At 47.5% G+C, this 14,397-nt stretch overlaps 2 protein-coding genes across 2 annotated transcripts in view; both read left to right on the top strand.

The window, feature by feature from the left end:
* Nucleotides 1–8,275: 8,275 nt before the first annotated feature.
* Nucleotides 8,276–10,713, top strand: NKX1-2 (NK1 homeobox 2). Its single transcript, XM_006867466.1, is given in 3 exon segments — nt 8,276–8,489; nt 9,972–10,102; nt 10,105–10,713. Coding segments are annotated over 3 exon segments (954 nt in total).
* OAT (ornithine aminotransferase) overlaps nt 10,710–14,397 on the top strand; it is a 50,174-nt gene continuing 46,486 nt past the window's right edge. The window contains exon 1 of the mRNA XM_006867465.1: nt 10,710–10,809. Within this exon, the coding sequence (XP_006867527.1) occupies nt 10,710–10,809 (100 nt within the window). The remainder of the gene's footprint in view (nt 10,810–14,397) is intronic.

Raw genomic sequence — 14,397 nt, 5'->3', positions numbered from 1 at the left:
CTATGTTCGCTTGTTCTGCTTGGGAATTCGTTTTTATGATATGTTGTGGAGTGCTAACTTTCTTTGGGTTACCTTGTAGTCTACTTTTCTCTGCATTTAGGACACTCCATTGCATCCTGTAATTTACCTGGCTTCCCCACCACCTGGGTTTCTGTTGCTGCGTTTGTCCCTTCTTTGACATTGATATGTTTTTGGCCTTCAGTTGATCTCCCCATTCCTTTGAGTTTGTTGTTGCAGTCTCATCCTGTTCTGGACTCTGCTATCTGTTGGCTGTGTTCCAGGTGGTGTTGACATATCTGTCAATCTCTGTTTGCTGTCTGTTCTTGTTGGTTCTCTGTCCACAGAACTCTCTTTAGGATGTGTTGAAGTGCTGGGTTGGTTTTGATAAAATCTCTCAGATTCTGTTTATCCTGGAATGTTTTGATCACACCATCATATTTGATTGATAGTTTTGCTGGATAGACGATTCTTGGTTGACAGTTTTTTTCTTGCAGGGCTTTGTATATGTCTCCCCATTGCCTTCTCGCCTGCATGGTTTGTTCTGAATAGTCAGAACTTAATCTAATTTGCTTGCCTTTATAAGCTATATTTCTCTTCTCCCTGGCTGCTTTTTGTATTCTTTCCTTGTCTTTGATTTTGGAGAGCTTGATTATTGTATGTCTTGGAGACTTTCTTTTGGGGTCTATCCTTCCTGGAGTATGTTGGGCTTCTTTGAATGTTTATCTTCTTGTCTTTCAAGATGTTAGGGAAATTTTCTTCCAGAAGCTCTTCAACTATCTCCTTTGTGGACTTCGTTGCTTCTTCTTGTTCCAGAATGCCAATAATTCTTACATTATTTCTCTGCATGTTATCCAGCATGAATCTTAGACTCTCCTCAGATTGTTTTATCCTTTTAGCTGCTTGCTCTTCTACCTTGGCAGTATTGAGTGTTGATAGTTGATCCAAGGAGAATGAAGTCCTTGACAACTTCAATCTTTTCTCCATTGATAAGAATGCTGTTTGTTGGTCCAGTGGTGAGGATTTTTGTTTTCTTTACATTGAGATTCAATCCATACCTAAGGCTGTGTTCTTTGATCTTCATCAGTAAATATTTTAAGTGTTCTTCACTTTCAGCAAGCAAAGTTGTGTCATCTGCCTATTGCAGGTTGTTAATGAGTCTTCCTCCAATCCTGATGCCATATTTTTCTTCACAGGGGTCATGGAGAAGGGTGGAATCTCCACTGAGCTGTGTCTAATCTGTCTAGCAGGGGATGATGAAAGGAGATGGGGACAGCACTCATGTGGCACAATAGTGAATAATTGCTATCGGGACTGACTGTGAGGGTTGGAAATGTAAAGATTTTGTAGCAAAAGGGGGGGGTTATTGACTTTGCAGTCCAGGAGCGGAGGCCCCTGGGGCCATCAAGGAAGAAGAGTGGAGAGTGGGACCCTACCCAGAGAAACATTGGCACCAGAGATGGAGGCAGACAGGATGATGCGGAAAGATGGAGCAGGTGGGGACTCTGGACCCAGAAAGGGAGAGGGGCTGTGTGCTGATGACCAGGGGCAGGCTTGCATGGAAACTCTTTGGTTGGTTGATGATACATGGAGGGGATTGTAACCATGACACTGAAATGATATACAATAGGATGAATGTAAAGCTAATGTTCTCTCATGTAAACTATCGCATAGTTCACAATAAAGCATTAAAAAAAAAAAAAAAAGAGTTTCAAAGGCGGGATTGAAAGGCCCAAACCCTTGGACATGAATAGCCAGTGCTTGCATTTCAGTTATTTTCTTTGAAGTCCTCTTGTATATCACAGCGATGTGCAAAAATTTGAAGGAAAATCCAAGCAATAAATGTCTACAATTGGAGCCGGAATTGGTTGTTTGTGATGAGAACCTTACTGGGCTCTGAAGTTTAATTGTTAAGGTTCAAATCTCAGTGGCACCATTTCACAGTTCTGAAGCCTTGGGCAAGTTCCTTTTTAAGCTCTGGTTTCTCAACTGTAAATTGAAGATAATAGTAGTAGCTTCTGCTTCATGGCGTTGTTGTTGTTGGCTAAGTCTATCCCTGGACTCATAGTGACTCCAGTCACAGAGGAACAGAATGCTACTCAATTCAGGACTGTCTCTATGGTCAGTTGTAAATCAGACTGTGGTTTTCATCAGCTGGTTTTCAAAAGTAGATCACCAGCACTTTCTCCCTAGTCTGTCTCAGTCTAGAAGTTCCCATGAAATCTCTCCAACATCCTAGCACCATGAGAGCCTCAACTGACAGAGATGTCAGCTGCACATGACAATGCGTTTGTTGTGAATCTAACTCAAGTCTCCTTCCTGTATTGTTGTTGCTGTTAAGTGCCATCGAGTAGGATCTGACTCATAGCGACCCTGTATAGGGTTTCCGAGGAAAGGCTGGTGAGCTTGAACAGCTGACCTTGCGGTTCAAACCTACCTCCTTTAAGTCCAGTGCATTAACCCACAGCTCCACACCAGGACTCTCCTTTCTGCATAAAGGTGAGAATTCTCCCACTGAAGCATCAGTGCCCCATTCATGGGGTTGTAGGAAGAGATAAATAAAGTAATATGTGCAAAAAGCTTACCCCAGTGCCTCTTCCGGAGCAAGTCCCCAAGCAAGAGCATCTATCATTGCTCTTTGTATCATTATCAACCCCAGTGAGCATGCATGTACTCTGCTTAGAAACATAAGCCTATGGCTTTATCTCCGTCCTCAATTCTTCCTCTGCAATGCTGAGATAAAGCGTCTTAATCTGCTCATTTCCAAGAAGAAATTGAATTAATTTCTTAAATTATGCTAACATTTTTATTTCAGTTGCTGGTTGGTACTAGTTGGCAGTACACTTTGAACTGAGGTTTCACAAAGAAATACTAGCCAATCATTTAAGAGCAAAAAGGCAGCATTTATCTAAGGACAAAGTTCAGAAGGGTTAGGAAAGAAAGAGGAACGGAAACAGGAAACAGGAAGTGGGATTGCAATCAATCACATGAAACAAAATATGTGCTATACGGAAAACTGATCTGCTCTGTAAACCTTCACCCAATTCACAATGAAAAGTTCAAAAAAGAAAAAGGATTAGACTCAAGGAAATTTTATGGACTTAAAGTCTGTTTTGTCTGATATTAAAATCATCATGCTTCCATTCCCTCCTGCCCCCAACTTCTCCCCAACCTCCTACTCCCTAAAACTCTGGAAGACAGTGTTCAAACCCCTGTTGCTGTTGTTAAGTGCTGTTGAGTCAATTCATAGCGACATTGTATAGGGTTTCTGAGGAGCAACTAGTTGAGCTTGAACCACCGACCTTGCGGTTCAAACCTACCTTGCAGTGCAGCACATTAACCCACAGTGCCACATCAGGACTCCTCAAACCCCTGTAGGAAATGGGAAATGCTAATTTTTCATTAGGAGCCCTGGAAATGTTCAACTGCAAAACAAAAGGTTGGCATTTTGAATCTACCAGCTGTTCCATGGGGGAAAGATGTGGCTATTTGCTTCCATCAAGATGACAGCCTTGGGAACCCTGTGGCACACTTCTAGTCTGTCATGTAGGGCCATTGAGTTGGCATGTGCTTAATGGCTGGAGCCTTTGATGGTAAGCAACTCTCCTGCAAATGGCAACCAAGAGTCAGTTCAGCAAACAGATTCAGTTACAGTTCCACCAACAGCACCTTATTTATTTATTTAAGCATGGTGGCTCTATAGAGAAAACACTGGACTTAAAACCACAAGGTCAGCAGTTTGAGCCCACTAGCTCTGCGGGAGAAAGAAAAGGCTTTCTGCTCCAGTAGACTTACAGCTGCGGAAACCTTAAGCAGGGTTGCTATGAGTCGTAATGGACTCTGTGGCATTTTTAACAACAACAGATTTGAAGAGCAAATCTTAGGGAAACATGGCTGAAGTCCAGAGTTTTAAAGGGCTGCCCACATGACTATCCTTACTGCTGACATCTCCCCCTTTGTCACCAAGCTGTCCCTTATGAAGCTGTCTTTTTGGCATATATCCTAACCCTGAAGGGGCTGGATCAATCTACAGGGTTTTACCAAGAGAATTGAAGTTGTATTTTGTTTCAGGAACATCATCTTCTATCTAAGGTGTTTTAACAGTGCTCTAATACCTCCCTCCCCCTGCAGAAACTACAAATGCTTCCTGTTGTAAACAGGGTGCACTGCTTGAGCGAGGCTCCTCAAGGCTGTGCTGGAATTATAGGCCACTTTGTTTGTGGAATAGCTTGGGAAACTTAGCACCATTGATTTGCATCAGTGCCTCCAGAATAGCCTTTGCCTTTTCCTTAAAGATACTATCGAAACTGTGAAATTCATTAAATAGCCCCAGAAATGGATCAGGTTATTTAACACAACATCCCTAATGGCGCAATATCTCAGCTGTCCACACTGATAGTGAACATTGTCTTGGATAGTGTTATCAGCTCAGGACACCCGCTATGAATATTGATCCCAAGGTTGTTACAGCCATCACTTGCCATCGGGACAGGTCAGGGTTGGAACCCACCTAGCATCAAAGCAATTTAAAGACGGCACTCAGGCGGAATTTTAATGCCCACGCTGAGAAAACAAATCAACTCTACTCACAGAAGGAACGAGGCCTGCTGAATGTGTATATATTTATTTTAGTAGGATAACCTAGGGAAAGATCTATGGGGAGAAATGGCAGTAGAGCCTTAGGAGTCAAAAGCCAAGTTGTACTCAAAGGGGAGACTTCTTGCCTCCTGGTCTTTTATATAAACCAGGTGACCAGAGAAACAATTTCCCAGGGGACTGTCCCTGCACCCCAAGTTTAATAATTCATTCTGTCTTTCTGAGGTGTGTGTGGAGAATTTCTCTTTAACAGTTTAGTACAAGAAGGCACTTTCTAGTCCCCCAAATTTGATAAGGCCTGGACAAGACAGTGGTTTTTCTTCTGTATAATTTATTGCAGAAGCTGAGTACTGAGTGTGAGATTAAATATAATCTTGTGCTGCCCTTAACATGTCAGAAGAAAAGGAGAGAGAAAGGGAAAGAATTTCCAAAAATAATTTAAAGATGTCTTCGACAAATAGGGAGTTCTTAAAAGATTCACAATCACATAAAGAGTATGACCTGTGTTTTCGACTTTCCAATTTTTCAATACTCTCTCCTTTAGTTCCTTTCCAATATCTAAGGGTTGGCTATGAAGTGAAAGGTTGGCAATTTGGACTCACAGCCCTGCAGAAAGGCGTAGCAGTCTGCTTATGTTAAAAGTGCTGTTGTTAAGTGCTGTTGCATTGGTTCTAACTCATATTTACCCTGTATAGGGTTTCCAAGGAGCAGTTGGTGGGTTTGAACCATGGATCTTATGGTCAGCAGTCCAGTGCTTACTCTACAGTGCCACATCAGGACTCCACTCCATTAAGATTACAACCAAGACAACCCTATGTGGGAGTTCTACTTGGTAACATATGAGGTCACCTTGAGTTGGAATTCACTTGATAGCCACGGAGTTTTCCTATATTGAACATCTTTGTGGATCTCAAAGGAAAGACAATTCTTGCAATGCAAACACATTTTTCTGAGACAATTTCTTTTTTTATATCATTGCAATGATTACAATCTCCTCTGTGCATCATTATTCAACAGTATTTGCTTCCATTCCCTCTGGTTTTTTGTTTGTTGTTGTTGTTGTATGTGTGTGTGTGTGGGGGGGTTCTTGAGACAATTTTTAAAGTGAAATTAAAATGACCAAATCTTGGCTGTTTTTGACTGTGTTGGTCCTCCCATCTCTCTGATTTGGGTGTGATTGCTCTGGAATGACGTTCTACAGTGCCATGAAAAAAGTCTAGGTTTTTTGCAGAAAAACAGGTAAGAAGAGGAACATAATCCATGAGGATGCTACTGTAAATAGATACAATCCGAGCTACACTGTAAAAATCTAAGTTGGACAAAATATGGGAGGTAAGAGAAAAGAAAAAGGATATAAAAAAAATCAGACAATTCTCGTAAACAAATTTTTACATTTGTTGAGGAGACAGTGTCTTATCTGTCATCCAAAAAGGCTCTGTGGTCGGGAATCCAGGCTCCTGGGGCCACTGTTTAATTCCAGGGCAGTCAGGCCCTTTGGTGGGAGGTGATCCAGTGGCTTGGCCAGGACACTTCCTGTCCTGAGCTTTAAAAGCACAATCCATCTTCGCTCTAGGCTAAGAGCTGGCTTGAATCTGCAGGACTTTCAAGTCAGCTGTGAATACTGGTGGCCGCCTCTGGGAGGGGACCGCTAGGTTTGAATGAGAAAAGCCACAAGGAGTTGGCCTCTCAGGTCCCCTCTTCAATAACAGATAGGATTAGCCGCCCCCAGCACTTTCCTGGGAAGATTTCTCCTCCTCTTCCTACTTCTTACCTGCTCAGACAATATTAATTGCCAAGTCATTGTTGGGAAGCCCCATGGGGCAAGGAAGAAAGGAATTGCACGCTGGAGTTAGAGGTGGTTCTGGGAAAAGCCTCAGAAATTGCCGCTGGGATAAACGCCTGGTGCTCCCAGGGGGCAATAAGGGCAAAGAAAGGGAGAATGGGTGTGGCCTGGAGTTTTCCTAAACCACCAGCGCCTGCCATTCTGAGAGTCTTACTGGGGCAGAAGGGGCCCTTCCATTGTTTATCATTCTCTGACTTTAAATGCAACCCAGACAACAATCTTTTAGCCATTTTCTTTTGGGGGGCAGTGGGTGTCAAAGATGCAGACTAGTTCCCAAAGATTCAATTCTGTTGCCAAAGCCTGAAATGACACTAGGGATTGTGCACAGCTTGGCAGGCAGCCAGTGAACCCACGGGCACCCACCTCACTTCAGCTTGGAGTCCACAGCTAGAGTGAGGTTCCCAAAGTGATGGGACACCCTGGTAGGGCCTGGGGCACCCATCCACAACCCCTCTTGCTCTTCTGACCCAGCTGGAGCCGGGTGGAAGGGACGGACTCTGGATACGGTAGCAGCGTTTCTTCTCCATTTCAGAGGCAGTAGGGTGTAGTGAAAGGAGCTCTGGTAGCGTAGTGGTTACGAATCGGGCTGCGAACCTTAAGGTCAGCGGTTCGAAACTACCAGCCGCTCCGCGGGAGAAAGATGAGGCTTTCTACTCCCGTAAAGATTTACACCCTCGGAAACCCTGTACAGGGTCGCTATGGGTCGGACCCGACTCGATGGCACTTAACAACAACAACAACAGGGTGTAGTGAAAAGGACAGTGTCTGGGAGAAGAGACCTGGGTTCAAACCCAGGCTCTGCCACTAAGTAACAGTGACCCTGGGTAAATACCTTTTCTCTGAACCTCAGTTTTTTCATCTTTTTTGTTGTTAATTGCCATCCAGTCAGTTCCAGTTCAGCGACCCTATATCGTTTTCTGAGGCTTTTAAAATCTTTGCGGGAACAGGATGACAACTCTTTCTCTTGCAGAGCTGCTGGTGGGTTCGAACCACCTACTTTGTGGTTCGCAGTTCAGTGCTTATCGAGCACAGGCATTGCTGTTTTTGTTGCTAAGTGCCGTGGAGTCGGTTCTGACTCACAGTGACCCTGTATAGAGTGTCCAAGGAGCAGCTGGTGGGTTTGAACCACTGACTTTGTGGTTAGTGATCCAGTGCTTATCCTACAGCGCCGCATCCACGCCCTTATCCCAGGGATGCGGAGTCAAATGATACTTTACTAAAAACTGTGAGAACAGGGCATTAAATGCAAGGCGACTGAGTCTGAGACCACTGCTGGGCGCTGAGGCTCCCTGGCGCGGCAAGAGATGCGCTGAACGTTGCCTTGGAGAAGGAAGCGGTGCTGGCTCCAGTTGCACCCCACAATTAAAGGCAGGAGCACTGGAGATGGAACGCAAACCACAGTCAGACGTGTGTGTGTGTGTGTGTGTGTGTGTGTGTGTGTGTGTGTGTTGTGGCTAGTGGAAGCATTACGATTTCCTTTCCTTCTCCCCTCGCACGCACCCCGAGTCCCTTCGGGTTGGGCGGAGGCGAGCGTAGCCAGCGGCGCCGCCCGGCGGAGGCGCGCAACGAGCGCACCAAGCGCCCCCTCAGCTAGGTGACCGTCCCCGCCCGGCGTCCAGCAGACTTGGGCGACTACGAGTGCGCCCTGCACGTGGCGAGGACCTCGGCCGAGCAGCTGCCAATCGGCGTGCAGCCCCCTGCTGCTCTCCCCGCCCCCATTGCCTCCCGCCCAGCTCCAGTACGTTGACCCGACCCTCCTTCCAGCCGGAGAGCGGCGGTCTAGGCTCAGTCAGACAGTGATCCCGAGCGCGGCCATCCTGGACCCCGCGGGCGGCGGGCATGCTGGCATGGCAAGACAGCGGGGCCAAAGCGGCTCCCTCCCTCCACAAGATATCCTTCTCGGTCCTGGACATCCTGGACCCGCAGAAGTTCACCCGCGCTGCGCTCCCGGTCGTGCGCCCCGCGCCCCGGGAAGCCAAGAAAAGTTTGGCCGAGGCCGAAGCAGGGAAGGGCGTCAGCTCCGGGGATCCATCCCGACACCGGAAGACCCCTGGTAAGGATGCAAGGGACCCCGTCCCCCGGAGGCCCTAGCTCCCAGGATGCGCGCGGCTGGGGAAGAGGCAGCCAGAGACACAGCGAGTAGCGCAGAACCGCAGCCTCCCCAAAGGGGAAGGAACCCAGGGTGAGTCGCGAAATGCAGCCACGGCCTCCGAGCTGCTTGGAGGTGCAGAGGAAGCCCCCAGTCCCCCGGGGCAGAGGTTGGCCACTGAGGCCCAGTCCCTTCTCTGATTTGCTCGCAGTGCAAACAACCTGCCCAGGCGCAATCCATGCGCCTTCCATGTGCCAGGACTTGGTTAGGAGCTGCGATAAAAATAACGGAAAACTTTAGAACCTGAGAGGTAGACAGCGTCCTTAACACCACCCCCACTTCAGGAATGTGGGAACTGAGGCTCTGTTAAGCCCTATGCCCTATTATTTGGTGAGTAACGAAGTCAAGATACCGCACCGGGGGGTACCCAGTTCCAGCCTTCGTGAGCCACCGGCAGAGACACAGCCTTCCCGCGTGCTCGCCGTGGATTGGGGCTGGGGGAGAGAGGCTTTGGGTCCTGTCTCCTTGAAACGCTGCCGGCCGCCCGGTGAGGGCTGCAGTGAAGTTTGTGCCGAGTGTAAGCAAGGGCACCAGGTTCCACCTAGGGTCGGGGCGCAGGTCTCTGGGGAGGTTGGATCCCTCGCGGTCCCAAGTTTGGCGGTTGATTGTCTGGGGCTCGGGACGCCTCTGGAGGCCAGACCTGGGCCCCGGTTACCCGCCTGGTAATTGTTCCTATCGGCCCTCCGAGGGGCTGCGCTTTCCCCCTCCCCACCCCCGTGATCGATATTCTATTACTGGCGCCTGCATATCTCCTGCCCCGCAGCTTGCAGGTACTGACTTCAAACCCCCTTTCCCTGTCTGATCCTAATATTGTTCGATTAAAACTTACCTTTAATAGATGACATCTATCGATCTGGCCCCGCACAAATCTGAAACTCTATTAACACGGCAAGAGAGAGAAGATGGGAAAGGGGAATTTCACTTTAACGAGGGCGGTGGGGTGGGGGGACTTAATAACTTCTTTTTAATTGTTGGAAGTCCCAGACCAAAATAAGCTTCCAGGGATTGGGGAGACTCACCCCGAAATGCACTCGATGTCTTCATGTACAGTAATCCTAACCTCCATGTTGTTGTTGTTAAGTGCCATCGAGTCGGTTCCGACTCATAGCGACCCCTGTACAGGGTTTCCAAGGAGCGACTGGTTAGTTTGAACCACCGACCTTGTGGTTCAGTTCCCCCCGCCCAAAATGGTTGTTCAATACACTCATCATTTATTCTCGATGGGAGGGGCTGCCATTCAACACACTCTGGGGACATCTACTTGGTGACAGATGTGTAGAGGGGTTACCTCACCCCAAACCCCAGTTCCTACGTGGCGCTATAGAGGAAGCGCAGGAGGGGGGCGGGTCGTTCCCGGCTTCTGCTCACTGCCCCCATCTCCCCTAGATGCTACAGGCCGAGGCGCCCGCGCTCCATCCCCGCTGGAGGGCTCCGAGGCCGAAGAGGCTGACGAGGAGGACGCGGAGGACCCGGGGCGGCGGCGGGAGCGGGCGGCCGGGGGCACTAGCAGCAGTGGTCCCGCGGGCTCCCCGGACTCGCCCGGCTCCCCGCGGCCTCGGCGCCGGCGCGCCGAGCCCAGCCTGGCCAAGCCGGGGGCACTAGCAGCAGTGGTCCCGCGGGCTCCCCGGACTCGCCCGGCTCCCCGCGGCCTCGGCGCAGGCGCGCCGAGCCCAGCCTGGCCAAACCGCGGCGGGCGCGCACCGCCTTCACCTACGAGCAGCTGGTGGCCTTGGAGAACAAGTTCCGGGCCACGCGCTACCTGTCGGTGTGCGAGCGCCTGAACCTGGCGCTGTCGCTCAGCCTCACCGAGACGCAAGTCAAAATCTGGTTCCAGAACCGTAGGACCAAGTGGAAGAAGCAGAACCCTGGCGCCGACGGCGGGGCGCAGGCTGGGGGCGTTGCAGCCCAGCCCGGGGCGCCGGTGGCGCAGGCTGGGGCGGGCGGCGCTGGGGCCAGCCCCGGACCCCCGGGCCCGGGAGCGCTGCCCTTCCAGACTTTCCCCTCCTACACGTCCGCCAACGTCCTCTTCCCGGCTGCTTCCTCCTTCCCACTGACGGCCGCCGGAGGTCCCTTCGCACCCTTCCTGGGGCCCTCCTACCTGACCCCTTTCTATGCTCCGCACCTATGAACCAGGACCGCCCCGAATCTCCAGGTGGTGAGGAGCAGTGGGGGACTGGCATCACCTCTGGTCCCACTTCTCCGCGTAGGGATGCGGAGGAACAAGGTTCGCCCCCTCTTGGTGCCTAAGTGTCTGCGCTCCTTTCCCTCCAGCTGCGGGAGTGGCCGCCAGGGGGCAGGGAGAAGCCTAGGACTCCTAGCTGCGTGGATCCCCTGAACCCATGCAATTCACAAAGCGGATCTTTAAAGTATCCAGAAACTGAGGTTAACCTCAAATCTCCGTTTCTCAACCTTGCGCTTCATTTTCGGGCAAGGATTCTTTTTGAGGGTCTGGATTTGGGGAGCGCGGCTAGCAATAGTAGGAATGAGAAAAAAAGAGACGCGGAAACCAAGATCTCCTCCACCTGCTGCTCACATCTAGAGTGGGGTCTGCCAAAATTTTGGCTAGCTCAGGTGGTGGGCGCTTTCTCTTTTTGTGGTGGATTATTTCATTCTTCATCACAGTTGCGTATTGGTCCAAACCCAGCCCTTTCATAGCTCCTAAAAACTGAGTAGAACTCCGAGAGAACCATGGGAGAGAACCACTTGGTTCTACACAAACCCCCTGCAGTTGTGAAAAAAAAAAGAGACTTATTTCTAAAATCTACAACTCAACATTTTTCTTGGAAGCAATTCTTGTTTCAAACAAAGTCAACAACAGTCTATTCCATCTTCTGAATAGAGTTTATGCTAGGAAAGGCGCGCCACTTTGTAGCTAGACTTATATAGAGCAGCTTTGACAAAACCACAGCAATGACCCAAAATGCCTAAAAAATACAAATGACCATAAAAGGGACCAACAGTTCAACCAGTGATGTTAGTCTAGGCAATAGACAGCGTATTTTCATCTGCAGTATTTGATACTTTAAAACTTTTGTCCTGACTAATCTATTTGTCCCAGCCATTCTTTGGCATCCAATCTCTGGACAAAGCTGTGAAGAGTTAGCTCCACTCATATACACGACAGTAGTGAATTGAACTATTTAAAAGCACAAAACAAAACAATTTTAGGCCCTCATGTAACATTCTGACTTGAAAACAATTCTTATTCCAAACCAACTCTCTCCCATGTTGGCATGATGAATAAGCAAAAGGTTGACAGGGGTTACAAAAGAAATTGTTCTCGGGTGTATTCATAGTGGATTCAACTAAGGTATACTTTACTCTCATCTCCAAAGGGTTTGTTCTGTAAAATTCCCTCACCGTGTTTATTTGGAATTTTCTTAGCTGTCTGTGTTTATCTTAGTAATATCTTACAGCCTACATCTCAGAAACAGACAGATTGAACTAGGTTATGTGTGTTTCAATCTCTATTTCATTATCTGAGGGCAACTGATATCTATCGGTACTGTATTTCTTGGCAACCTGTGTCATTAATAATTAAATTTAATGATCAGTGTTTTTTTTTTATAATGTAAAAGCACACAATTCAGTGTTATGAACACATTGTTATTAAAATCTTGAAAATACCCGATTCTGTTATTATCAGAAAATATCCTATCCCTCCATTTCCCCCAAATTCAATGAAGACGTCACATTTACGAGACTGTCATAAATATGATTTGAGACTGTGTATGTAATCATCAGCTGCTTACTAAATATTTTATTCTTTCTACTCTAAATAACAAAGATGCTCTGGAAACATCACATGATCATTTTCTAAAAGACAGCTGATTACAAATGAAGGCACTGTAGCCGATTGATAATCACTTTACAGGTTAGTTAACACTCCTTCAGTAACTTGATTTCTCAAACGCAAAGTGCCATGTATATGAACAGACAATTCATGGACAGTCTCAAGTGTGTAGGGACAATATTAACAAAGAAGCTGGCAGTCTTGAAATACACGGTACATTCTGCATTCCAGCTCCCCCCCCCCCCCCCCCTCCCCAGGTACATAATCACAGGAGAGGACCAAGGAGGGAGGTGGGGGGTTATCTCTGGGACCAGCGTGGAGTGCTGTGAATCCTGACCCCTTTTTCCACAAATTGTCACTGAGGAACACCTCAAACGTGCAGCTCTGGACTCCTGTTACTTTAAAAGGCTCAAGCTCCTGGTGTGTTTGTCAATAAAACCTTTTTGTAATGATTTCTTGTCTAATTATTCCTTGCCTTCTATTAGCAAAGTTTTAAAACAATTTTGCAATTACCGGGAAAAAGTATATACATACACAAACGAGGGGTTTCACTAAGTTTGTGGAAGATTTGCATAATATTTTGTCTTATTTTTCCATGAGCTTTTTGAATCCCTCTTTCTCTATATACATACACTCATACACACACACACATATATAGTTGTTAAGTGCTGTCAAGTCGGTTCTGACCCATAGCGACCCTGTATAGATAGGATTCTGAGGCTCAGCTGGTGAGCTTGAATCACCAATCTTGCAGTTCAAACCAACTTTGCAGTCTGGCGCATTAACCCACAGCGCCACACTAGGCTGAATGGGTACTAGCTACACATCTGGGCATTTTTGTGTGTCTCCCCTCACTTCATATCAGCTGGACACTTCACTCTCAGGTCTAGCTAGCCCTCCGTGGCTATGCTCTTGGACTCAGGAGTCCCCACACTTTGGACCAACCAGCCCTTCTTCTCTTTCTCATCTCCAGATCTATGGGTGTCTATGGAACATGGTCAAACTCAGCCCATATCTTCATTGCTTCCTTTCAGGCTCTTCCACGCACCAGAAAACCAATGTGGTCACTAGCAAGCTTACATGCCTGCTAAGGTTTTCCTTTGAGTTTTAGTCTTGGAGGGGGGTTTGTCCTGAAGGGACTTGATTGCTTGCCTTGATGGCTCCCCAGCAAACAACTTGCTTGTTCTTGTAGTAGCCAATCAGACTGCCATTTTTGTTTTGGATTTTTCCTGCTGGTCTTTCTTTCAAGAAGAATCTGTTGCCCTAGCCATTCCAGGCTGGTCTGGTTGTCCTTTCAAGTGTGTATGTCCCACCTCAGAAGGTTCTAGATGGATTCCAGGATTCCATCTAAGGTCCTATAGACTACCCTGGTTGTCCTTTCAAGTGGGAATGTCCCACCTCAGAAGGTTCTAGATGGATTCCAGGATTCCATCTAAGGTCCTATAGACTACAAAGGCTCTGCAAGAAGCCTATTTCACTGAGTAAGTTACCCTTTTCAGGTATTCCAATTAGTTATAGGCTGAAGTCATCCCTGTAGCCTTGATCTTGCCCCATTGCACTTTCACATATTTGGTCCCCTGAAAGCAATCCTTCAAGGATGAAGACTCACCTCTGATGAAGAAGTGAAGACAGTGGTACATTTGTGGTTCGCAACTCAGCCAAAACCATTTTTTAATAAGGGAATATGAAAGAACTTGACTAGAGGAAATAAGTGCAAATTGCTACAATTTGATGAACTTGACCTATACTTAGGATGTAGTAGCTCAAAATACCAACTGAGAACGGAGTAGTCATATCAAGGATCAATCCTATCCCCTCTGTATACAGGATTAATACGGACAGGAAACTTAGACATTGGCTACCTAAAATGGGGTGGGGTGGGGGAGCTAAAGGATTACAAGTTTTCAAGAGGGAGTTTAGTTTCAAAGGGTGAAGGGGAAGGCAGACTCCCCACTGAATAGTATTCATCTTGTCAAGATGGGTCTGGTGAAAAGAGATGGGGATAAGCTTCTTATGATT

This window comes from Chrysochloris asiatica, unplaced genomic scaffold (assembly GCF_000296735.1).
Source record: "Chrysochloris asiatica unplaced genomic scaffold, ChrAsi1.0 scaffold00105, whole genome shotgun sequence".
Lineage (NCBI taxonomy): Eukaryota > Metazoa > Chordata > Mammalia > Afrosoricida > Chrysochloridae > Chrysochloris > Chrysochloris asiatica.
The sequence above is the reverse complement of the archived record's forward strand: the minus strand, read 5'-3'. Positions and strand labels throughout refer to the sequence as shown.